This window comes from Cervus elaphus, chromosome 7, assembly GCF_910594005.1.
Source record: "Cervus elaphus chromosome 7, mCerEla1.1, whole genome shotgun sequence".
NCBI lineage: Eukaryota > Metazoa > Chordata > Mammalia > Artiodactyla > Cervidae > Cervus > Cervus elaphus.
The window spans coordinates 9,597,667-9,622,273 of record NC_057821.1 but is presented as its reverse complement, the minus strand read 5'-3'; the positions used below and the strand labels follow the sequence as shown (position 1 = coordinate 9,622,273).

Here is a 24,607-nt window from a genome sequence, read left to right as displayed (position 1 = left end):
GAAGTATGCATGAGGGTTTCTGCACGTGTGTCTGAGGGTCTGTGTGTGTGTGTGTCTGCGAATGTGTATCTGAATGTGTCACTTTGTCTGTGGCAGGGGGGTGTCTGTGTGTTTGTGTGTGTGTCTGTGTGTCTGTTGTTATGATAAGTCAGCCATGAGTCAGCATGAAGGAGGTGTCCCCACTGGACCAGGCTGGGGGTCCCAGGTGAGGGCTGGGTGGCTGGCCACACACAGTGGGGCTGGAGACCTGGAAGCCTGGGATGGGCCAGGACGGCTGCCCAGAAGCGCTAGGCCTCAGGCTGGGAAACTTCAAACTGGACGAGTCCACAAACTCAGCCATCTGCCAGCCAACAGTGTTTCTTTTTTTAACCCCTGAAAAATATAGCCTGCCCAGCCTTCTGCGACACAGCTGGTGGGGGGTTGGGGGTGGGATAATTATGACCAGAGTGCAGGCAACGCTGAGGGCCAGGGGGTGGGGAGAGCGACTGAGTTCCTTTGGTTCTCAGTAAACCACGGTCCATTTATGTTCAGTTTCATTCATTCATTCATTCAACAAAAGGATATTGAGGACTATATTCTATGTTAACAATGGCAGTGGCTTCCATTTCTGGGCACCTAAATATGGGACCGGGTGCCCTGCATCCATTGTTTTATTTCTTCTTCATGACGGTCTTGCCAGTAGGGCCCGGGAAATGGCCTTTGTGGACCTTGAAAGGAATCAGAAAAAAGACTCCCATCTATTCAGCAGACTTAGGCTCAAGACAGGATGTGTCATGTGTCAAACCCAAAGCAGGTTGAACTTGAACCTCCCAGCACCCCTCCCCGGGTGCATAGCATCCCAGCAGTCCCGTAGTGAGGTCAGCATCGTGGTCCTTGTCGTACGGGTAGGAAACTGAGGGGCCCTGGGCAGGAGGACCCAGCTACGTCTGGGGCCCAGTTGGAACCCACGCAGGCTGTTCCCACGGCTATGGCCTCTCTTGGGGTGACTTGAGTTTTCCTCCAAGCCCAGAGCAGTGTATACTTGACTGGGCAGAGCTGCCGGACAGCACAACCTGTGGTGGCCTTAGCTCATTCATGCCTCTCTGAAATGCGTCGGGTCGAGGTGCACGTGGCCACGGGTGCAGGCTTCAAGGGCAGATTGCGGCGCTGTTCTCTGTGTATTTTTGGGACTAGGAATGGGGAGGGAGCTGGTCAGTGCTGATTGCATTTTAAAAAAACAGGCATGAATGAGTCCATGATCTCGGCCCTTCCACCAGAGACTTTAGTTTGACTGGGTAAATGAGACATGTATTTGAGGCTATCACATGCGAGCTTTACAAAGACAGTTCATGCTTTGCCAACATGTATTCATTCACCAGACATTCATTGAGCTTTCCCTATGGGCCAGGCACAGTGCCAGGCCCTGGATGAACCTTGGTGAACAAGATGTGGTTCTGGCCGGGTGAGCGGTGTCTGGAATTCTGGAGGAGGGGGTGCCTGAGTGAGTCTTTGGGGAGACACAGGGGTATTGGATGGGGAGCAGGGAGGGAGAAAGGGCAGACCCATAGGGCAGGGCCAGGCCCTGCTATTCCCAGGCCCTCCCAGACATTCCCCTGATCTAGAAGAAGAAATCATCTGTGGAAATGAGGGGTGGGGCTGTGGGGGCACTGAGTCCCCCAGGCCTGGGCACACTGGAGCCCAGTGGCACTCTGCAGGTCAGCCAGGACGACTGATATGGGGGAGGAGGAGGCTGGTCAGCCGCTCCCCCGTCTGCATCCCCACCTCCCCTCCCAGCTCCCTGGCACTGTGCTTAGCACCCTCCCTGGGACAAGGACAGTCACACACGTCACAGCTCTAATTGAAGACGCTTCTGCAGTCTGGGACGAGATGCTCTTGCAATCCTAAGAGGCTGCAAGGCTCCCTCCCGCTCTTCCTCCCCTGCCTGTCTCTAAGGCCAGCCTTCTAGGGGATTTTTCACAGCATCCCCCCACCCCAACCCAGGGGGAGGAGGACTTCTCCCTGCTTGAGAGTTTCTTCCCCAGGCTCGCTCCTGCCTGCTGGCTGGGCCACCTGTTACACTTTGCGGCCCAGTGCTGGACAGAGACCAATGGGCTGTGGGCCACAGGGTGGGGGTTCTCCTAGGCTGGTGGAGATCTGGGGTGGGGCGGGCCTCAGTAGGAAGGAGCCCCTGAAGGCTGTGTGAGCAGGGTCAAATGGAATCCCCGCCCCCTCCCGTCCTTTATCATTTGCTCCAACCAGGAGCAGTGGGGTGTAGGAATGAACATGCCACTTGGGGGCACACGCCACGTGTGTGGTGCAGATGTGTGAGAAGCTGGCTCAAGGTGGGGTCTCAGTGATGCTCCGGGGGAGGGCGGGAGTGAGGAGCAGTGTGACCCCGTGGCATCACTGTGCTTTTTGTACTTCTCAGGGAGTGCGTCAGGAGGCCTGTTCCTTGATCCTCGACCTTTGGGGTCAGGAGGGGTCCCTGCTAGGTCCTCCGGGTTGAGGTGCAGACATCCACCCTCGGGGGTGGCGGGAGAAGGGGGCTTCCAGGAGAGGGCGTCGGTGGGGCGCGGTGGGAGAGGGAGCAGAAGGCGGGGCGGGTGCGGAGGGGCGGCGGGGCGCGGGGTGAGCCCCAGCCTTGCGGCGGAGAGGTGCGGGGTCGGGGGTGGGCCCCAGGCAGCTCCCTCTTTAAAAGGCTGGCGGAAGCCGCGCGCTCGGCCCCCACTGCCGCGCAAACTTGGCGGGCCGGGCCCGCGCCTTTCCGAGCGCGGCCGCGGCCGTGGGCGCGGGGCTGAGCCGCCGCGGCCCCCTCGGCCCTCGTGCTCCCGGAGCCCGCCCCTCTCGCGTCTTCACTGCTCTCCGGTCTCCCGCTCCCTCTCTCGCTCCCTCGCTCTCCAGCGCGCCCTCTCGCTCGCTCTCCCTTTTCTCCTGCTGCCGTGCGGCTGCCGCGGCGCCTCCGGGCGCCCGCATCTCGGCCGGCGGCGCTCGCGGCTCGGCTCCCGCTCCACCGCCTTCCCAGCGCGGAGCCCTCGGCCGGACGCCGCTCGCGGAGCCGTTCCCTCTCTCCCCAGCGCTCGGACGCCGGGCTCCGCGGCGGACGGAGCCGAGCCGCCCGCCGCTCCCTAGCTCGGCGGCTCGCTCTCGCCGGAGCAGCAGCCGCCCGCCGCGCGCTCGGAGGCAGCCCGGGCCGGGCGACCGCCAGCTCCTCCCCGCTGCGTCCCGGACTCCGGGCGGCTCCTCGCCGGGCTCGGTCCGCAGCGTCAGAACCGCCCGCCGCGGCCCGGGCTCCGGCCACCGCGAGCCGCCAGCCTCCGGCCGCCGCCTCCCTGCGCCTCCGAGCGCTCGCCGGCGCGCGGTGAGTTGTGGCCCGCGGGGAACGGGCTGAGGGGACGGCGCCCTCCGGCCTCGGGGGCGCGAGCTGCGGCGGGGACTCCGGGGCTCCGGGAGGTGGCCTCTGGCTGGCTCCCGCGCTCGGCGCTGCCCAGAGGAGGGCCGGTGGATCGGAAGTCTCGGGGCTGGAGGACGCGGGACCCGGGGTAGAGGGTCTCCCTTCGGGGCTGGGACTGGGAGTGGGGCAGCGGCTCTTCTGCGGGCCCGGGGGAAAGTGTCCCCGTGCCTGGGGTTGTGCCGGGTTCCCCGGCTGGGGGTCGAGCCCGCGCTCAGGTGGGGACCGTGGCGTCAGTGCGCCCCCTCTGCGGAGAGGCAGGGCCGGCGGGGGCGCGGGCCGTTCTGTGCCCCAGTCCCCGCGGTCTCCGGGCGGGAGGGCAGCGCCAGCCGTGCGAGCTCCTTCCCGCGGGCCGGCCCCGCGTCCCGCTCCCGTGGCGCCCCAGCGTCGCCTTGGTCTCCAGCCGGCCCACGGCGCCCGCTGGCGCTTGGCGGAGGCGGGATGGGACGGCACCCCAGGGTCTGGGGTCTCCCCAGGGCCCCGGGACTTCAGGGTCAGGTGTTCTCAGACACTCGGGACCGATCCTCTCTCGGACCCTGATGAACCTTTGCTTCTACGCGACCACCCGGCGGGCAGCCGGCCGAGTTGTGTGTGTGTGTTTGGGGGGAGGGGTCCCCTCCGGGGTCGAGCCGAGTGTGTGTGTGCGTTGAGGGGGTCACCTACGGGGTCGAGCCGAGTGTGTGTGTGTGTGTTGGGGGTCCCCTACGGGGTCGAGCCGAGTGTGTGTGTTGGGGGGGGGGTCCCCTCCGGGGTCGGGCCGAGTGTGTGTGTGTGTGTTGGGGGGTCCCCTCCGGGGTCGGGCTTCCCCGTCGCCCTGGAGCTGGAGGCGTCTCCTCCCCGCGCGGGGGCGGGGCTGGAGGTGGAGGCCCGACTGCGCGAGGCGCCCCCGCACCGGGGCGGTCTGAGGCTGTTTGTGCTGAAACGGGGCGGCAGTGGCGGCGCAGGGAGTCCTGAGGCCCAACCTGGGAGCGCCCCTCCCCCAGGCCTCGAGTGACACCCCCGCCTTCAGACTTTCGGCCCCTGTTGGAGGAGGCTCCTTGTTTCTTTCCCCGTTCTGCTCACCCTCCTCGCCCTGGTGCGGGAGAAGGCTGCTCTGCGGGACTGCGCCGGGCTCCCTAATGGGGTGCCCCGAGCCACGTGTGTGTTGGAGCCTTGGTGAGTCTGTCTGCTCCTCTGTCAGTGTGGCAGAAAGCCCGATGACGGTGGAGGGACGATCGTGTGTGTTTGTGATCCTCATATTCCTCCCCACTCTATTCTGGGGTGAGGGTGGAGGCGGAGGGCTTCCGGTGGGGGGGCCGGGGGTGGGGGGCAGCTCTGTAAGGGTCTCCATACGGGGACCCCCATTCCCACAGCCTCCCTTCGCTGGGCCAGATCATGGTGGAAGTGAAGAATGTTCTAGTCCCCACGTCCCCTTCCCCAGGAGACGCCCTGGTCCCCACTTTCTCCCTGGCTCCACTTGGAGTCCTGGGCCTCATGCTATGGGTGGGCCCCTCTGCTCTTCAAAGCCTCAGGGCCTGAGGTGGTGGGAGAAGTTCCATGAGAAGGTGAGGACTTGCAGGAGCTTTTCTAGGGCCTCTCCTGATGTTGCAGAGAAGTCCCACAGAACAGTCTGGAGGCCCCTGGGTGTGGTCATCCACCGGTCAGGACAGGGGGCTTATGTCCTCTCCTGGGCAGGCCCTGGGGCTAGTGGCAAGAACGCTACAGTGGGGAGTAGGGATCAGAGTCCCTGCCCCTCCCCTGGGCCCTGCCCCTCCCCTGGTCCCTGGACCACTTCCCGTCCTTGGGGTGGGTGGAACCTCTGGTGATGGTGCCTCTGAGCCTCTGTGAATTTGGTGACCGCGGTCTTCATCTCCCCCCAACTTCTGTTATTCCAGCCCTCAATCTCCCCCTGGCTGTCAACATCTTCACCCCTGTCAGGGACAGAAATGTCAAAAAGTTCTCGGGCCTGAGTCACTTCTAGGGCTCCCCTCCCAGGTGCGTTTGGTTTCAAGAGTCGGAGAGGAGGAAGGCAGTGCTTAACCCAATGGAGTGCTCTACTGGTGGTGGATTTCTAGGAGAGCGGTGAATGGGATGTTGGGGGGGCATGCGATACACCCCATGAAACAGGGCCTGAGCTGGCTGACGGGGAGGAGGGTGCCTGCCGGGGGTTGCGCTAGCCGCTTGGCCTCGCCTCCCACCTGCCTGCTCCTCTCACCTTCCTCTGTGTGGCTTCCTCCTCTGGAGGCTGGGTGTCTCCAGGAGGGAGCGCCTGGCACAGCGGCAGGCAGGCAGCTGAGGTTGGTGAGGGAGCCTTGGCAAGCAAGTGTGTGAGAGAGCAGTGTGCTGGCCGGGAGGGTCAGGGGGCAGCCCCCACATGCTTCCTGAGGGGTCCTCTGCCCAGCTTCCGGGGTGCTCAGACACACCCAAACTCGCCCCGCTGCAGGGGGCAGCTGGCACGAGATGGTGGGACCAGGACCAGCCTTTATAAAGGCTTCTGAGCTTTATAATTACAGATCCTAGACATCCTCTCCCCCAGATCAGCATGGAGCCAGCAGCCCCTAATTACCACCCACCCCAAGACATCTGCCCACCCCGGCTGTCCTCCTCTGCTCAGCCTAGCACCCCATTTTCCAGTGGGCAGGCCCCGCTGGCAGCCTGGGCAGCTGGGCCCGCCGGCCGCCGGCTGGAAGGTTATCTCACTCCTGCAGAGTGCGGCTGCCTGTGCCACCCGGAGGAGGCGTGGGGGCGCTGGCATCTGGGCGCTGGCCTGGCTTGCTGGGGCTGATGGGGCTGCCGACGGCTCAGGCTGACCTGAGGGAGGAGGCTGGGGGGCTTCCCCTGGTGGGCAGCGGGCCCAAGCAGAGGGCACCAGCTTCCGGTACCTCCTGCTACTGCGCCCCCAACCCCCCAGCCTGGTGCTGGCTCCTGGAAAGAACAGGGAGGGCTTGTGTCTCGGTCCACTCTGCCCTAGTTAGCAGGGGACTATCAAAAATTAATTTCGAGATCTCACTGCCTTTGGCCCTTGCCAGCGTGCAGACGGCCTTGGCTCCTGGGCGCTCTGGTTCCTTCCCTGCTGTGCAGCTTCTGGCTTCCCTCTGTCCTCTGCCCAGCCCTAGGCTGCAGCTCTGCCTTCCCAGAGCACTTCCTTCTCCCCACCAGGCCTGGAGTCAGGCTCTGGGCTTCTGCCTCGCGCCCACCCCTCTCTTGCTGCCTGCTCCTGGCTCCTGAAAGGGAGGCTTAGGAACTTAGGGACTTGTTCAGGGAAGGACGCAGCCCACCCCCCCAGCCTCCAGCCCACAGGCCTGTCCGAGTTTCTTTTGGCTCCTTGGGAAAAAACGAGCGCCACCAGGATAGTGAAAATCACCCCTTAAATTAAAGCTGATGACTCCCGTCGAAATGTTTTATTATCAGCCTCACCATTGAGCAATCTCATGGCAGCAGCGAGGCATAAATATATGTGTACACACGTATATTAAATAAATTGGGGAATGTGGTGCATAATGACATTATCTGGACCCCATTCAATTAAGGCAGATATTATCTGTGGTAATTGGGAAATGCCAGCCTCTGATGACAGTTGGGCCATTCTGGGCCCGAGCCTGGCTGACGGGCAGGCTGCGGTGTCCCCCTGAGCCTCCCTCTTCTCCTGGAGAAAGCCCCGGCCACTTGGGGGCTCTGATGACGCCCCCAGAGAACTCAGCTGGCTGTTCGTCCCAGGCTGGGCCACCCACGTGGGGATCAGGAGGCTTGGGTCCTGCCCCGTCCCCCACACTCAACCCGCCCAGGCGCCACCCTGTCCCTCAGGGAGACAGAAACCAGCCTGTGGACCTGTGTCCTGGCTGGGCCGTGACTTCTAGTAAACACACTGCATTGCTATAGGGTTATTTTTAGATTTGGATATAGAAATAAAGACTGGGGACTTGACCTGGATTCTGAAGTTTCTGGCGGGTGATCACTGCTTAGATGTCAAGGCCCCTTCTTTGTGCCGACCTCAGGGTGGCTTAGCGTGGGGAGTCTCCCCCACAACTGTGGTTCTGCTCGTGGCTGTGTGAGGCAGGAGGAGTTGGACGTGGACTCACCAAGCTCGTGGGCCCCAGCTTTCCAGGGCAGTGCCGGGGTTCGGGAGTGGGGACCGGAAGGAGGAAGAGACAGCATTAGTGGGAAACCCTCAATAGCAACAGCTGCAAACAAAGACACTTGCCCCTTTGGGCGCTGGGCTAGAAAGCTGGGTAGTCCTGGCAAGAGGAGATGGGGTGGGTTGAGGTGGGAAGGAGAGATCTGAGGGCTTGCATGGAGGTGGGGGCCGCTGCAGCAGGAGACACCGAGCCAGCAGGAGCTGGTGGCTAGCCCCTCTGCCCTGGGAGAGGGGGACGGTCAAAGCTGGGCATTTTCTGGGGCCTTCCCTGGTGGTCCAGTGGTTAAGACTGCACATTTTTAAAGCAGGAGATGCAGGTTTGATTCCTGGTCAGGAAACTAAGATCCCACATGCTGCGCAGCATGGCCAAAGAGATTTTCTAAAAAAGGCTGGGCATTTTCTGGGCTGAACTGGTGGCCCCCAGTGCCAATGAGATATGCTTGCTTAGCCCTCCAACTGATGCGAACTGCTGTGGCCTGGCGTGGAGGTGGCTGGCGTGGAGCCTCTGGTTTCTCTTGTCCCAAGTCCCTGCCTGCTGTGCTCAAAGAGGGCCCTGCTTTCTGCATCCATACCACGGCCCACCAGGCCTTGCTTGATTTTGTGCTTGCAGCCCCCGCCGCTGACCTCCTCTCCTGCTTCTCCATTCTTCCTACTGCCCTCTAGTCATACTGACCTCCTTGCTGCTCCTTGAACAATGACTGCTGATTATGTGCCCACCTCAGGGCCCTTGCACTTGCTGTAGCCTACCTGGGATGCTCTTCTCTCAGATACTGATTCATGCCCTTCCTGTTTTTAACCTCTGCTCTAATGCCACCTCCTCTGGGAAGCCTTCCCTGCCTATCCTTTCCTTCACAAAGCCCCCGCCCCACCATCCCCTTTCTTCTTACCTGCTTTGTGTGTCTTCATAAGCCCTGGATCCCTATCTGTGTGGAGATGTATCTGTTGTCTCCCCTGCACCACCGCTGGGATGTAGGCTTCACAGGGCAAGTATCTGTAACTGTTTTCGCCCCCAGCACTTCCCCAGTGCCCAGAGCAGAGTCTGGCACACGGCGGGATCTCAGTACACACTCGGTACACACTTGGATGGCACGTTGCGTAACCAAAGGGTCAGGGATTATGTTTCACGCCCGATCATATAAGCGAGTTGTAAGAATTCAATGCAAGGTCTGAGTGCCACTCTATGGACCTGGAATGCTGCTGCCGACCCCCGCCCCCTGCCCTGGGTTCCCGCTGGTGAGGGTGGCGCTACGCTGGTTCAGGGCAGGGACCTGCCTTTGATTGTTGATGGAGAATTGCCTGTGTTCTGAGCCTTGAGCCAGGCCCTGGGGATGCAGAGATGAGGGTGGTGCTACCCATGTGGCCCCAGACGTGCTTCCAGGCTCATCAGTGCTAGAAAACCACGTACAGAGAGAGGCTTTACGGCATTAATCGTGGAGGAAAAGGGCCCCCGCCCCCACTGTGGCCTCCTTCTTGCTCTTAGAACATGGCTCAGGCTGGGACAGTGCCTGTGAGCAGGGCTGCCCTTTCTGTTCATCTAGAAATAGATTAGCTGGGAGAGGAGGGTGGGAAGGGCCCAAGGATCATCCGTTCATGTCCCCACACCCAGGTGGGGGACACCAGGCGTGGTGCAGGCTGGGGTGCAGAGACATCAAGGTGAGGACGACATGGTCCCCCGAGATGTGGTCCAGGCGGGGAGAGGGTTGTGCTGCTGGGGTCTGAGGAAGCTAACGGAGCATCCCCTCTCCCAGGGACTCAGACAGGTCGAGGTTTGTTGCTGGTGCCCCTGGGGTGGAATGGACGTCTGATGACCTGCTCCCTGGGTCTAGGCCTTGTCCATCTGAGAGGAGACTGTCTGGCAAACCTCACCTCTGCCCAGCCATTGCAGCTCCCCAGGGGGACAGGGGACAGGGGGGCCTCAGAGGTGGCCTGCAGTGCAGTGTTTTGGGCCCGGACTCCCGTGGAGGTGGGACTGCGGGCGGTGGAGGAAGGAGGGGGAGGCCTCAGGTTCTCTCTCACGGTTCCATGTGGGGAGTGGAGCCCCAGCCCCTCCTTCCGTGGAAACGTGAGATGTGGGCGACAAGGCATCTAAACAGCTCAGGAGGTTCAATCCTGATCCCACATATCCATTCACAGTCCCTGAGTTCTCCAAGTACCTGGGCTGGGCCAGGCACTGCAGAGGTCACAGTGAATCCAGCCAGGTGCTGGAGGGAACGGGGCAAGCGGAGAGGGAGGGGCCGCTGCAGGTCTTGAGGCTCAGGAAGGTGGGGAGGGGGCGCAGGGGGCCCAGGAGCCTGCGGGACCCTCTCTGGGCCTGGCTCTCTTGGCTCTACCCGCTCAACGCTGGGGGCTGGTCTGCTGGCCTGCAGAGGAGCCGGAAGCCTGAGCGTGTTGGGGAGGAGCGGGGAGGGAAGAAGATGCTTCCCACCCCTGGGAGCCTAGTGCGGGGTCCCTCCCCGTGCTGCTGTCCTTTATTTCATGTTTGGGAGAAGTCTCTTTCTTTTTTTGCTTCGGGAGAAGCAAAAGCAGCTCGGTGAGAACCAAATTGGAGTTTAGTAAATTGCAGCAGCTCTTCTGGTTGTCGGTTGTGGTTTGTGGTTCTTTCTGGCCCAGACTCTGGCTGGAGACGAAGCCCCGAGGTTAGGCAGGAGAAAAGCCTGGAGTCCTGCTTGCTGAGGCCTGGAAGAGGCAAGGGTGGCCAGTTCCTCAGATGTCTGAGAGACGCTCAGGTGGTGGGGTGGCTGGGCTGGACTGGGGCAGATTACAACCGTCTGCCGAGCACCCCCCTCCCACCCCTTTCACTGAAGAGAATGTTCTGGAAAATGGCCAGTGAACTATTGCTCTGCCCTATGCCCTTGTCCCTCCCTGCAGAATTGAGCAGGTGCCACAGGAGGAGGTGCTCCAGTGGCTGGGGAGTGGGGAGGGGGAGCGAGACTGCGCACCCAGGGGAGACCCACCTGCCGCCGTCCTGGTGATTTCACCTGGGGAGGGACCCTTCCAGCTGCCCCAGATTTGAGTTTCCCTGGCTGTTTTGGACCTGGTGGTGGTGGTGGGGGGTGGTCTGAGGGCTCCCCCATCCTCGCAGAGGGACGCGCCCAGCCCTGGGGCAGGGCAGATCAGCCTGGCTCCCCGCCCCCGCCCACCCCCGGCCTCTGTTCTGCCGGCTCCTTTCACTCACAGGTATTTTTACTTTCCCCTGGTGCCTGTTATGCAGGATCAAAGGAAGGAGGGGAGGCTGACAGAGGCGGTGGTTTGCCCGGTTCTTGGAGAAGCTCAGAAAAGGCAGGCCTGGTGGGACCCACGGCTGCAGAGGGCCCGCTGCAGGCGGCCGGTGACCCAGTCGGTGGAGGGCGGCCTGGGGCTTCTGACCGGCTGGGGGCCGGGCCTGGGGCCTCGATTCTCATCTGGAAAGTCCTTGCCTTTCTCCTCACTGAGGACTCCTTTCCGCGTGTGCCTGCTTCCTCCTGCCTGTGGTGTGTGTGTGTGTGTGTGTCTATTTGCTTACGTTTGGGCTCCGCTCAGCCCAGAGGTGCTCGGGTTTCAAGAAGAAGCCAGTGTTGATCCCTCATGAAGGATCTGGAAGCCTGAGAAGGCCCGACCGGCAGAAGCTGTTGTGCGCTGGGTCTTGCAGCCTGAATCTGCCCTGCTGCAGCCTCGCTCACTGCCTGTCCCTATGCCCCAAATCCCTCTATTGAAATAAAAAAAACAAACCACCCCTGACCTCCCAGGATGCCAGAACTGGGCAGGGCCTGAGAGACGTCTGGCGGGCCAGCGTGGTGGGGTGGTCAGGGGTGGGGTCTACACAAGTTCTGTGTTCCTGGGCTGTCTCACCATGTGCGGCTTGATGCCTCAGCTTCATCACCTGTGCAACGGGGCTGAAAATCCCACCTAGCTCATAGGGGTGTGTTACCTGAGGCGACGCAGGCAGAGCGCTTGCCCGGTGCACCGCGCTGTGTGGTCCTTTGCTGTTATTTCTCCATGGGGCACCGTTGGCATTTGGACAAGACCGTGTTTCATCGTGGGCTGTCCTGCCCCGTCCCTGCCTGGATGCAGGCCAGTAGGTGACTCCCTCCCTCCATCGTGATCACTGAAATGCCCCCACAGGGCCAGGATGGCCTCCGGACTGCGTCCTACTGCAGCCCGTCCATTTTACAGATGTTGAAACTGAGGACTCCCTGGGGGACAAGCATGGCCTCCAGCACGGCAGCAGTAGGACTGCAGGGTGGTCCGGGACTCCTGCTCTTTCTCGTCTGAATTGTCTAGAACCGGCCTTGGCAGCCAGCACCCCACACCACCCCTCGCTCCTGGGAGAGACCTCAGATAACTCACACGGAGTGACTGCTCTTGAGAAGTCCGCACAGGTGTAGCTGCCCCTTGCCTGTATTTTGACAGATCTTCAGCCCTCCCCAGAGCGCTGACCCCCAGCCCTAGGTCACTGGGTTCTGGCTTCGTGCTGGCCTCCCCAGGCTCTCTCGGCGTGACCAGTGCTGGATTTGAGTCCTCACCCGCCTTGAGTGGGGAGTCACCTGGTCCCTCTGGGAGACTGCTTCACCTGCAGAAGGCTGCTGAGGAGAATTACGAGCCCTCCTCTTGGCCTCTGAGACCTAACAGAGGGGGCAGCATTTGGATGAGGGGCGAAATGTGAGGTGAGCGTCCAGAAGGCGCTCACTGGAGAAGCCCAGGAGCCAAGGCTGGATCCTGGGGCGCGGGCCCCCCATGCTCCCCTGCCTCTTCCAGAGCCCTGGAAGCCTCTGGGGGGATGGTGTCTCTGAGCCCCCCACTTGGTCTTCGTGGAGGGACCAGGTCTCCAGAAAAGACTCCCAACCCAAACACAGGCTCTTTCACACAGTTGGGGAGACTGAGGCACATCGGGTGAAAGGTTGCTGGTCTTCATTTGACAGACGCACGGGGAAGGGGCCTTGAGGCCCCCCACCCTGCCCTGACTCCACTTTCAGCCTTTCTCCAGGGGCCTCCCAAGTCGAGGGGAGGGAAGCTGCTGGCACTGAGGGAAGGCTGGGCCCCGGGAAGGAAGCCCTGGGGAAATTAGCCCAGATTAGCAATGAGAATGAGGAAGAGCGGGTGTTCTCTCCTCTCCCCTCGCAGATAAATATTTAATCACAACAACAATAATAATGACGGTCATCATAATAATGTGCACTAGCCCAGGCCAGAACCTGAGCCTGCTCTCAGAGGGAGGAAGTGGTGAAGAGAGAAGGAGTGACGAGAAAAGGAGAGATAAAGACCCCTGGGGCGGGGCAGGGGGCCCAGCAAGGGAAAAGGAACCCCTGCTGGGTTGACGCTCCGGCGGCTGGGGTGGAAATGGAGGTGGGAGGGTCCACCCGGCCCCAGCTTCTCTTGGCCTTCAGATCGAGTGGCTCCCAGCCTGACGTCTCCTGAGGCCCTGTTTTCTTTCCTCACCTCCGAGTCCTCAAGGAGCCTGTGTGTCTGGTTCCAGAACTGGGGGCTGGGCATTGGGTTCCAGGTGGCGTTCTGCTGTTCACCCCCTGTGTGACTTGGGCCAAGTGCTCTCCTGCTCTGGGCCTCGGTGTCCGCATCTCTGAAATGGGTTGTTCCAGCGGGGCCAGTTTTTGCGTGCTTGCTCCTTCCCGTGGGTGCCTGTTGAGAGGAGACCCCTCTTCTTCCTAAGCCTCCGGGGGTCCCCTGGGGAGTGTGTTCTCTGAGGCCTCTGGTCTGATGGCAGTGGGCACCAGGAACCTTGAGACATGACCCAGTTTCTGCCTTCAGTTCTCTCATTTGCACCAAAGTCGAGCGGCAGGGGAGAGGAAGCCAAGTTCAGGAGGCCTGTGGCGTCTCTGACCACAGCCTCCAGCATCTCCTGCTCCCAGGCTCCTGATGAGAGATGCGAACAGCTAATGTCTCCTCGGGCTTCTCTGATTCCCTCTCTCTCTTTCTCAGGCTGGTAAGAGGAGAGCCCTGGAGCTGTTTTCTCCTTGATGCCAAGATCTGCCCAAGCTAGGAGCACTCTCCACCTTTCACGGTCATCCACCGAGAACAGGCCTGTGGGACGTGGGGACCAAGACCAGAGCCTTGCTGCGCCCCAGCTCCTCCCTGCTGTCTGAGTGTCGCCTGTCTCCGGGGCGAGGAGCACCAGCATGGTTCCGCCCGTCGGCCGCCCTCAGCCACCCTGCTGCTGACGCTGCTCTGGAGAGACTGGGGGCCGCTGTGCCCATGCTCGTCCGGGCCGTGGGGCCTGGGGCCCGCCAAGGCTAGGAGCGAGGCCTGCCATTCATGGGTCTCTAGGGATTTCCGAGATGCCTGGGAAGAGGGGCTGGGGCTGGTGGTGGGCCCAGCTGCCCCTTTGCCTGCTCCTCAGCCTTTCCGGGCCCTGGGTGCCTTCCTCCCTGGGGAAGCCCAAAGGCCACCCCCACATGAATTCCATCCGCATAGACGGGGACATCACTCTGGGAGGCCTGTTCCCAGTGCACGGCCGGGGCTCGGAGGGCAAGGCCTGCGGAGAACTCAAGAAGGAGAAGGGCATCCACCGGCTGGAGGCCATGCTGTTTGCTCTGGATCGCATCAACAATGACCCGGACCTGCTGCCCAACATCACGCTGGGCGCCCGCATTCTGGACACCTGCTCCAGGGACACCCATGCCCTGGAGCAGTCGCTGACCTTTGTGCAGGCGCTCATCGAGAAGGACGGCACGGAGGTCCGCTGTGGCAGTGGCGGCCCGCCCATCATCACCAAACCGGAGCGCGTGGTGGGCGTCATTGGTGCTTCCGGGAGTTCCGTCTCCATCATGGTGGCCAACATCCTTCGCCTCTTCAAGGTTAGTGCCTGCCCAGCTCCTTTCTCCTCTTCTCCTCCTGAATCCCAGGGAGAGAGTGTGTCCCCCCCTCCCCAATACCCACAGTGGTGTGTGAGAATTTGGGGCTGACCTGCCTGTGGTCAGAGAGAAGGTCCCTGCTGCAGGCAGCCTTTTGATCAACTCTGCTCCTCTGCGGGGAATTCTGAACCAGGAGGGAAAGGAAGTGCTGGTGAACAACAGGAGGGAGGAAGAGAGGGGAGGACAGAGATATAAAAAAACCCCAGACAGATGGATGGACAGAAATATAGGTAGATAGAAAGGTACACAGGTTAAAAGATAGACATAGACTGGAAGTGTGAATGTTGGAGATTGCCAGGGAGAAAAAGCAAGACTTTTGTTTTGACATTGTTTTTCAATAATTGCAATTCCCAAGAAAGATCTGTTTTTTTCTTCTGGGTAGTTGAGAAAGCCCCGTGTGGCCCTCCCGCTCCACCTCAGGATTATAGTTAGAAAATGTGTCCTGGTTTTTTGCATGAGGCATTAGCTCTCAGCCCACAGCGACTGGATCTGCAGATGGGAAAGGCCTGGAGAAGCGGGTGGTCCCGTCTCTGGTGCCCTAGGTCCCCAGCGGAGCTTCCCCAGCTCCTTCCTTCCTTCTGCCCCTCCTCCTTGCACACCTTTCTCCCTTCTGGAGTCCCTCCCTGCCCCCTCTTTGCCTCCCCCTTCCTCTCTTCCTGGGGCAGGAGCTGCTGATTTGCAATTCAATTGGAGCCAAGTGCTTCGCTAAGCTGCTAAAACAACTGAAAGCTACCGGGTAGAGAGAAAAACATTACAAGCATTTTACCAATAATTATATGCCCGCTCCTCTCCGGGAGCCTCCTCGTTTGCTGTGTGTGTGTGTGTGTGTGTGTGAGAGAGAGAGAGAGAGAGAGAGAGAGAGAGAATAGGGTGAGGGAGGAGGAAGGGAGGCGTAAAGGGCGCCTCTGCGTCCCTCCTTCACTCTCATGTTAGATTCTTGGCCTCTGGAGTTGGCTCCTTGTCTCCTCTAAGTCTCCAGAGTTGGGGAGTGCACAGAGAGGCTGCTTGGCCTCATGCAGGTCGGGAAGTGCTGAGGCTGGAGCCCTCTCTCCTGGGCCTTTTCTGGAACCCATTTGCCCAGTCCCATGATACGTTAGTATTTGGGGGCATTTCTGGGAAGCCTGGGGTAGAAGTAGGGATGAATGGTGTGAGTGTCCCTGTATTGGCTGTCCTGTCTAGCGGGGCAGGGTTGGAACTTTGCCACGGTCTGGTCTGGGCCACGGGTGCTGTGCAGTCTTGACTTTGGGCCTTCTTCCTTGGAGTGCTGGGTTTGCTTAGTGATCTGGATGAAGACACTATTTTAATTTTAAAAACAAATACATCATGAAGGATGCAAAATCATGATGCAGTAGGAGACTTGAAGGAAACTTTGCCTTGGCAGTGGACAGTTTGAACAACCCCTGGGGAGCAGTGTTGCCCGTGGTCATTCGTTGGTGGGGGTGGGGTGGGGACTGGGAACCTGGTCCAGCCCCTCCGCCCAATTCTGTGGTGAGGAGGACAGACCCAGGGGGACGGGCAGCAGGGCTCAGGGGTCCCAGCCCTGGGCCTACTGAGGTTTGGGCCAGCAGAGTCATCATTTCAGCCTGTCTGCCCCGGTGGTGTTGGGAGGGGAGGTGACCTGGGCCAGCAGGTGTCATGGAGCAGAGGCCCCCCTATCTGAGCAAATACAACCCCCGGCCTATGAGAAGGCCAGACCACAGGTGGGCTGTTGCAGTGTCCTCTTCTGGGCTTTTTACTAAACACCTTGGTGACTCTGGGTATTTTAGAATGGGTTTTATAAGGACTTCCCTGGTGGTCCAGTGGCTAAGACTCCGAGCTCCCTACGCAGGAGGCCCGGGTTCCATCCCTGGCCAGGGAACTAGATCCCATATGCTACAACTAAGAGTTTGCAAGTTGAAACTAAAGATTCCACATGCTGCAAAGACAATGGAAGATTCCATGTGCCACAACCCAAACCTGGCGCAGCCAAATGAAATAAAACAGATAAAAATAAATATTAAAAAGCGTGTTGTAAAAATGTTAAAACAACGTGATCAGGCCCTTGGAGGTAGGACATAGGTGAGGGTCCCTCCCCACCATCTCCCGGGCGGAGCTAGTACCCTCTTTATAGGGAGGTGGGAGAGATCAAAGGGGCTGAGAGGTGTCACTGGACAAAGGGTCTAAGAAGGGCTGCTGTCAGCATCAGGCCTTGAAGCGGGTTCTGGGAGGTCCCCTGCGGGAGTGGGCTGCGACTTCTGAGCTGACCCCTCCCAAGATGGAAAGGTCTCGGGTGAGGAGGCCTGGGGCCAAAGGGCCTCACCTGCCGGAGGGCCTCGGGTGTTCCTTTTCCCCAGCCCATCCGGTCACACATGAGTGTGACTGTGGCCTCCGTTTTGTCTGCACCTCCTGAGATCACAGGGAGAGGAGTGGGTGGGGGTGGGAGTCAGGAGACCCCCAGGCTCTCAGAGAATGAGCTGGGACTGGGAGGGAGAGGCTTGGAGATGGGAGAAGGAAGCGGGGGAACAGAAGGGGGCTCTTGGGAAAGGAAAGTGGGGGAGTGGTGGGGGGGGGACGTGGAGAGAGCCAGAAGGAGACAGCTGGCTGTGGTCCTAAGTCCCTGGGTCCCTTTTAACAGCGTTAATGTTCCAGGCTGGCGACAAGAGGGCTCCTCAATAATTAAACTGATAGAAATGAGAGGCTGGGCGAGAAACTGAAAAGCCATTTACAGAGGCAAAAAGATTGAACTTTGGGGAGGGAGGTCAGGAGCAGAGCCTGGAGCAGGAGAGGGTGAGGGAGGGGCCTCTGGGGCTGGGGAAGCTGCGGTGTCAGGTGTCCGTTTCAGAGGGCAGAGGGCACCACCGTGCCAAGGCTGCTAGTGGGGCCTGCTGGGAGCTCCCCCAGAGGCTGTGGTTCCAGCCCTCTCCTTCCTCCACGAGGGAGATTTCTGGTGCACAGCTCAGAGAGGGTGATTTCCTGCTGGGAGAATGCTAGCAGAGTTCCATCGAGGCCGGGGTATGGACAAAACTCACACCTGCCGAGCTGGGAGGGGCACCTTCTGTCCAACAGCAATGGACACGGAGCCCTGATTGAATGGTAGGGCAGGGCTGGGGGCAGGTCCCAGACTGTCTGTGCAGAGCCACGGGGCTGGACGTGGACCTCCAACCTAGGCCTGCATTCGGGATCAGAAGCCCTGACTTTGGGGAGTCGTGGGTCTGCCAGCTTGTATCCTTTACCCTCCTATTCGCACCCTCTCCTTTATCTTCATTTTGGCTCCATTCTCCTAGGACAGGGAATATTGATGGAGGTGAGGAATACCTTTTGGAGGAGAGCCTAACCCAGAGGAAGTGGCTTGTGTGGTATCGTGTTGTGGGGACAGCCCAGGTTCTGAAAGCAGTCAGGTCTGGGTTGGAATCTCTGTGCCACCAGAGTTACCTCACCATGCCCACCACATCTAATCACCACATCAGTCATTTACACCATAGTATGAACGAGCCAATCCAATCTTTTCCTGAAAGCAATATTTCTGGGGGGAGAAAGAACATAGGAAGTGCCCTGGAAGAAAGCATTTTTCAAATCCTTGAACTATAAGAGCTCAGAAGGATCCAGAAATAATTGCACTGAGTCCCTCATTTTTGAAGTGGAGGAAAAAAAAAAAACTGAGGCTTGAAGATGGAAATATGAGCTAGCATCATGATTAAGAAATTGGACACTGGAGGGACTTTCCCAGTGGTCCAGTGGCTGAGACTCTGCACCCCTCATGCGGGAGCCCAGGTTCGATCCCTGGTTGTGGCACTAGATACTGAGTGCTGCAACTAAGACCCAGCAGCACCAAATAAGTAAATAAATTAAAAAAAAAGGATTTGGCCACTGGGGCCAGACAACTTTTGCCACCTTGGCAAATCGCGTAGCCTGTTTGTGCCTCAATTTCCTCCTTTGTAAAATGGGGGTGATAGTGGTCTCCTCAGCCAGGTGTGGGAATTAAGGGTTAATGTCCAGAAAAGACTTGTCTGGTTGGTGCCTGGCACACAGTCAGCCCGCAGGAAATGTCACTGCACAGCTTGTAGCCGGACTTGAAGTCAGCATGAGGGACTCCGTCGATGTGGAAGAGGCTGGACCCGGTGGGCAGGGACAGACGGTGACCTTTGAGGCTGATCCTGGAGAGGCCCCACCATCTGCTAGGCCTTGTGCAGTGTGGAGACTGAGTGGCCAGCTTAACTAGCAGATAATGAAGGTTTTCTGCTGTCACCACAGGGGGGGCCTGAGCACTGGGGATGGGCTGGAGTGGAGGGAGGACAGGAAGGGGCCAGCAGGAGAGAGGGTGGAGGGGATGCCAGCCAGCGGGGGGGGGGGGGCAGGTGCCCCGCTTCCTAGGAGAGACGTTGGCCCTCTGTGTGCCACGCCAGCCTGGCCTGCGAGGGCCTGTCCCTCCTGGGGATGGAAGTGCTGTGAGGGTTTGGGGTGCTTAGGCTTCCCAGGTGGCGCAGTGGTGAAGAATCCGTTCGCTGACGCAGGAGACGTGGGTTCAACCCTTGAGTTGGGAAGATCCCCTGGAGGAGGAAATGGCAACCCACTCCAGTATTCTTGCCTGGAAAATCCCACGGACCGAAGAGCCTGGTGGGCTACAGTTCATGGGGTCGTGAAAGACTCAGACACAACTGAGATACGACATGACAGTGTGTTAGAGAAAGCGGCCTGCCTGGTACTTGGCTGACCAGGCCAGCCAAGGGGAGACTCTGTGGCTCAGCTGATACCGATGCTTTGTTGAGGACGTGGCTTTTGTGTCTTCAAAATGTTTTCACTGCACAAGCAGGAGTAACTTTGGAGAGGGTCCGCCCCCTCTTCTGCAGCCTGCCCGTCTGCTGTGAAGACAGCTTCGTCTTTCCAGGGCCCAGGCAGAAACCTCGGTGGCGTTTTGACCTCCCTCCATGTGCGGTCACACACCCTGCGGGCTCTCCTTGTGAACGTGTGCTGGGGACTCCCCGCCACCGTGGCCTGGGTGGTGTCACCTGGACCCTGCTGAAGCCTCGCTCTCCTCTCCCTGCTTCCAAACAGGTCTTTCCACAGCCAAACCTTTGCTCAGTGGCCAGAATGATCTTCCTCAAGGTCAAATCCAACCAGCTCACCCCTCACTTACACTTTTTGTTGGCTTTGTGTTGCTCTTCAATTAAAATGCAAACTTCCATGCTGCTGGCCAGTCTGAGAGGCCCTGTGATACCTGGTGCCCTGACCACATCTTTCAGCCTCTCCTGGGTGCACTCTGCACCAGTCCTACTGATTTCTTTACGTTCCTTGAAAACACCGTGCTGTTTTCCCACCACAGAGCCTTCGCCCCTGCTTCCCCCTCTACAGCGGGACATTGGAATGTCCTCCTCCTACTCTGAGGCTGGATCCTTCTTATTCAACCTAGAGTTTCAGTGGACTGTCTTCAGAGGAACACCCTCCACCCCCACAGTTATTCTATCTTATCTTCACATCTTCCCCTTCATGACCCTCACCACAGTTTGTTGTCGTCATGTTCGTGTTTCTTTGTTTTCCTGTTTCTCTTGGCTTCTCCTCTGGCCTGCTGCCTGTTTTTGTATAACCCATGAGCTGAGAATGGTTTCTGTGTTTCAAATGGTTGAAAAAAAAAAAAGCAAGTCATGACACAGGAAAATTATGCGAAATTCAAATTTCAGCGTCTGTAAACTCTTATGAGCCTCTGGCTGTGGGGGTGAGTGTAGCCTTGCCGTGGGGTCCAGTCACTGCCCACCGTTGCCACCAGTGCCCACCACTGTGGTGACCTCTGGGCCACCTAGATGTGTTTGTTGTTGTTTAGTCACTAAGGCATGTCAGACTCTTTGCAACCCTATGGACTGTAGCGACCAGGTTCCTCTGTCCACGGGAGTCTCCAGGCAAGAACACTGGAGTGGGTTGCCATTTCCTTCTCCAGGGGATCTTTTTGACCCAGGGATCGAACGCAGGTGTCCTGCCCTGCAGGCGGATTCTTTAACTGCTGAGCCCCCAGGGACACTGCACAGGATGCCTGGTTGTGTTTCGATGTTGTTACTGTTCAGTCGCTCAGTTGTGTCCAGCTCTGCAACCCCGTGGACCGCAGCACGCCAGGCCTCCCTGTCCATCACCATCTCCCGGAGTTTACTCAGACTCATGTCCATCGAGTCGGTGATGCCACCCAACCATCCCATCGTCTGTCCTCGTCCTGCTTTCAGTCTTTGCCAGCATCAGGGCCTTTTCCACCCTCCAGATACCTCCAGCTCCTCTATGGAATCCCTTTCACTTAAGGTTCTGTTCCCTGTTAAAAGGTACCCCCATGTCCTACTGTTGGCTGTTATTAGAGATTTGTCCCAAGAAGTCTTGCTCCGCAAATGTGTGAGGAGTGAATGAGGGGTTCTCCTGAAGAGGCTGTTGGGGTACAGTAATCCCAGCATCCACACAGCACACTTCCTGCGTCAGGGTCTGCCCCAGACCTCATAGCACCTACCCAGGGTAGGCGTGTGGCGCTATCCTCATTTCACAGATGCAGGACTGAGGCGGAGAAGCTAAGCGGCTTCCTGGAGGTCACCCGGCTGGTCAGTGGGGGAGCTGGGGGAGGAGTCCCAGCGGCTGCTTCTTGTTACCACTTTTCACCACTTTTACCTTTCTACCCCTCTGCCCTCCTTTCTCTTGGCCATCACGTAGGCTCGGTGGGACCTGGCCCATCCTCAGTGTGCAGGCCTTGCTGAGCCTCAGTTTATGCGTCTGTAGAGGAGTGTGCGGCCCTCACCTGGCAGCAGAGATGATGGAGCAAAGCCTTTAGCAGGTGCTTAGGGGGTGCTGGTGTTACCAGACACTGGGGGTGAAGGGGGAGGAGGCGTAGAGGAGGTGTGGGGAGGGTGACCGGCAGGGGCTGTTCCCCCGGGGGGAGGACCAGCCCCCCTCTGCTGTTACAGACTCTCCTTCCCCCAAACCCTAGGTGTCCCTTTGTGGTGGGAGTCTGGGGAGGGGCCCTCAGGACCCAGGGTCAGGCCCAGGCCTGAATAGAGCGGGCAGCTGGGTGAGGAGAGGGAAACACGGCCCCAGGGGGCGGTGTGACCCTTCCCGCCGGTGGGGCACTAGGGTACAGGGTGCATCGCCCTGGTAGCTCTCAAGCCTGGCAGCTCATCATAGTCACCTGGGAGCACTGGACTCCTGGGCCTCCAGCTGGTGAGGGGCCCTGGTGCCTGGTCTGCATCTGCAGACCTGTTGGCAGGCTCGGCAGGCTGCTGGACAGACACGCTGAGCCCTCCTCAGTGTCCGGGAATCCTGTTCTGTCTGCCTTCTCCAGGGAGTGCTCCCGCCCACCCAGCACCCTCTAGAGCCCACTTCCTCCCCGGTGCACCCTTGGGTTGCAAGACCTGTCTGAATATGGGAAGTTTGGAGGTGGAAGCAGGATGGTTTCAGCCCTGGTTGCTGGGCCGGCAAACAGGCTCATTATGAGGAATAGAAAGGAGAGGGTAGAGGTTTTTCAGGGCATCTGGGTTGACTTCCTGGAGATGCGCTGGAAGGAGGTGAGTGACACTGTGGAGGGGCTGAACCTGGGGAAACTCAAGTTTATGACTACTGGTTTCTGGCTCCCTGTCCCTGATCTGGACCTTGGTTGACCCATGTGTAAGAATCCACTCACTGGGGACTCCCCTGGTGGTCCAGTGTCTAAGACTCCTTGCTCCCAAGGCAGGGGGCCCGGGTTTGATCCCTGGGCAGGGAACTAGATCCCACATGCTGCAACTAAAGAATCCTCATGCCACAACTGAAAAAAAAGATCCTGCCTGCCACAGCGAAGAGTAAAGATCCTGAGTGCTGCAGCTCAGACCTGGCGTGGCTAAATAAATAAGTAAATAATACATATTTTAAAAAAGAATCCATTCATTCACTCACTCGTTCATTGATTCACTCACTCGTTCATTGATTCACTCACTGAATCTGTACTGAAACATCTCCTCCAGGCTTCGCTCTGCTGGCACGGTGGTCTCCATCTGGCTGCACTTTGGAATCAGCTGGGGAGTGTAAAATACCCGGGTATCCGAGCCTCATCGCAGGAATTCAGGTTTAATTGATATGAGATGGGGCCTGGGCTCCCCAGCTGATACTCATGTGCAACTCAGGTGGAGAACTGACACGCTAAGCAACTTTATCCACCAGGAAACAAAGCAGATGGGGGCCTGGCCCTTGAGGGTTTCCGTGTTTGAAGGGAAGGCAGGCAGTGAACAGGTAAAACACGCAAATGTGTAATTGTCAGAGGGGAGCAGTTCCCTGCAGGACAAAGCCAGGAAGTGGCTGGAGAGCCATGGCGGGTCGGAGTGCCCATTGAGAGAGGATGGCTGGAGGTGAACTTTTTATTTCTTTAAACTTTTTATTTTGTATTGGGGTATAGCTGATTAACAGTGTTGTGATAGTTTCAGATGAACAGCAAAGGGACTCAGCCATTCTCCCCAAACCCCCCTCCCATCCAAGCTGCCACATATCATGGAGCAGAGTTTCATGTGCTATACAGTAGGTCCTTGTTGGTTGTCCGTTTTAAATATAGCAGTGTGTACATGAGGAGTGGACTTTTTGAAGAGGGGACATTTGTGCATAAAGTTGAGTGGAGAGGGTTGTCCTACGGCTATCTGGAGAAAGAGTGGTGCAGGGAACAGCAAGTGCAAAGGCCCTGGGGCAGGACTGTGCTTTGTTGTTGACCCAGGAGCTCAAGCAGGAGGACCCAGCGAGCCGGGGGCAGGGAGGGGAGGACCAAGGAGGCTCAAAACCCACCTCCTGTTCCTTCTGTTTACAAAGGGTATTGTGTGTGGGGGGGACACCAGGACTTTCGTGACCTTGGCAAGTCACTGGTTCTCCCAGGAGTTCAGTTCCCTCACCTGTAAGACAGGAAGGTGGTTCCTGACCAGTCCTTGTGAAGCCGTGGAGGCAATGGGGAGACGTAAGGACGGGGCCCTCCGTGTGGGAGGCCCTCCGTGTGGGAGACATGTGCTTCCCCGGGGCTCTTCCTTGCTGCCACCCACTGCCAAGCCCCTGGTACCTCTTCCAACTCCTCCCCCTGCGCTTCCCGGCTCTCCCCACCTACCCCCTGCTGGCCTGAGGACGGCAGTTGCTGGTGACTAGAGGGAGGTGGGTGGGGACCCCCAGGGGAAGTAGCAGTCGGTGGTTAGAGCCTGTGCCCTGGGCCAGATGGCCTGGTTCATACTCCTGCCCTGCCATTCATCACGTGAGAGGCACCTCTGTGTGCCTCAGTTTCCCTGTCTATAAGGTGGAGACCCTTGTTGCCCCCGCCTCACAGGGCCCTGTGAGGGTTATGTGAGGAATACACAGAAAGTGCTCAGGGCGGTACCTGGCATGGAGATTCTGGATACTAGCTGAGTCCCTGGTTATGAGGGGCAGCCCACAGCAACGGCCTTAGATGCAGCCACACAGTAGGTCCCTCAGATCCTGGCCCCTGGATCACTCAGCCTCTCTGGACCTCACCATCCATCTGTAAAATGGGTAGAGTCACTACCTTTCAGGGTGCAGATGTTGAGTGATAAGAACGGGCAGCTGAAAGCATGGTGGGCGCACAGTAAGGTCAATAGTTTTGTTTTTTTCTGCTGTCAGCATCCAGGGGGCTTTTGGGGGGTGTGTGGGCTGAGCCAGGGCGGGGTGCGGGCTCTGTGGGGCGGAGGGGCAGGTCACTGGCTTTTGGCTGAGGCATGACTGGTGAGTGCACCCAGGTCTCCCTGCGAGATGGTCCTGGGGTTCTCCCAACTCTCACACTGTTAGGTGAGGGGGATGGTAGGGTGTCTCTGGCTCCTCCCTCGGGGGAGGGCTGAGGGTCCCCTTACCAGAAGCCTTCCACAGCTCAGGGGCCTGCGTCCTGGGCCTGGCTCACTCTGGGCCTGGCTCTGCTGCTGACTCACTGTGCAGCCTTGGGTGGATGGCTGCCCTCTGCGAGCCGACATCGTGGGATTAAGTGGGCTCTGACCCTGGTCCTTAACCTGGAGCCTTCCCTGCAGGAGCACTCAGCTCACTCCCCGGGGTCCAGGCTCCACCCTGGGCCTTCCTGGATTGTGGGCCAGGCTTTCCAAAGCCCACCTTTGTGACTATGCCTGGACCAGGCCCTCCTCCTCGAATGCCCTTCTTGAGGTCTGACGGGCAGAGTCGGACTCCTCCAAGCCCTGACTCAACATCCAAAGACTTTCCTGACCCCCCAAGGGCTGAAATCCTGGGGTACATGGGGGGGTCTCTCCTGTGGCACTTGTG

The 24,607-nt window shown here is 59.0% G+C and overlaps 2 protein-coding genes across 6 annotated transcripts in view; one reads left to right on the top strand and one right to left on the bottom strand.

Moving 5' to 3' along the window:
- The first annotated feature begins 2,185 nt into the window (after window positions 1-2,185).
- GRM4 (glutamate metabotropic receptor 4) overlaps window positions 2,186-24,607 on the top strand; it is a 112,934-nt gene continuing 90,512 nt past the window's right edge. The window contains exons 1-2 of one of the 5 annotated variants that reach the window (XM_043907201.1): window positions 2,186-2,321; window positions 13,455-14,329. In XM_043907201.1, coding sequence (XP_043763136.1) covers window positions 13,811-14,329 — 519 coding nt within the window. In that variant the 5' untranslated portion in view covers window positions 2,186-2,321; window positions 13,455-13,810. Of the gene's footprint in view, window positions 2,322-3,201; window positions 3,338-4,134; window positions 4,583-13,454; window positions 14,330-24,607 lie in introns of those variants that run through there. The other 4 variants (XM_043907200.1, XM_043907202.1, XM_043907203.1 and 1 more) reach the window with 4 other exon arrangements.
- On the bottom strand, window positions 2,468-10,615 carry LOC122697707 (basic proline-rich protein-like). The gene is made up of 6 exons (XM_043908702.1): window positions 10,496-10,615; window positions 9,695-9,901; window positions 9,408-9,590; window positions 5,622-5,675; window positions 4,320-4,499; window positions 2,468-3,913 (listed from the first exon to the last, which is right to left on the bottom strand). Exons 1-6 carry the CDS (start codon window positions 10,613-10,615, stop codon window positions 2,468-2,470), a joined length of 2,190 nt encoding a protein of 729 aa, XP_043764637.1.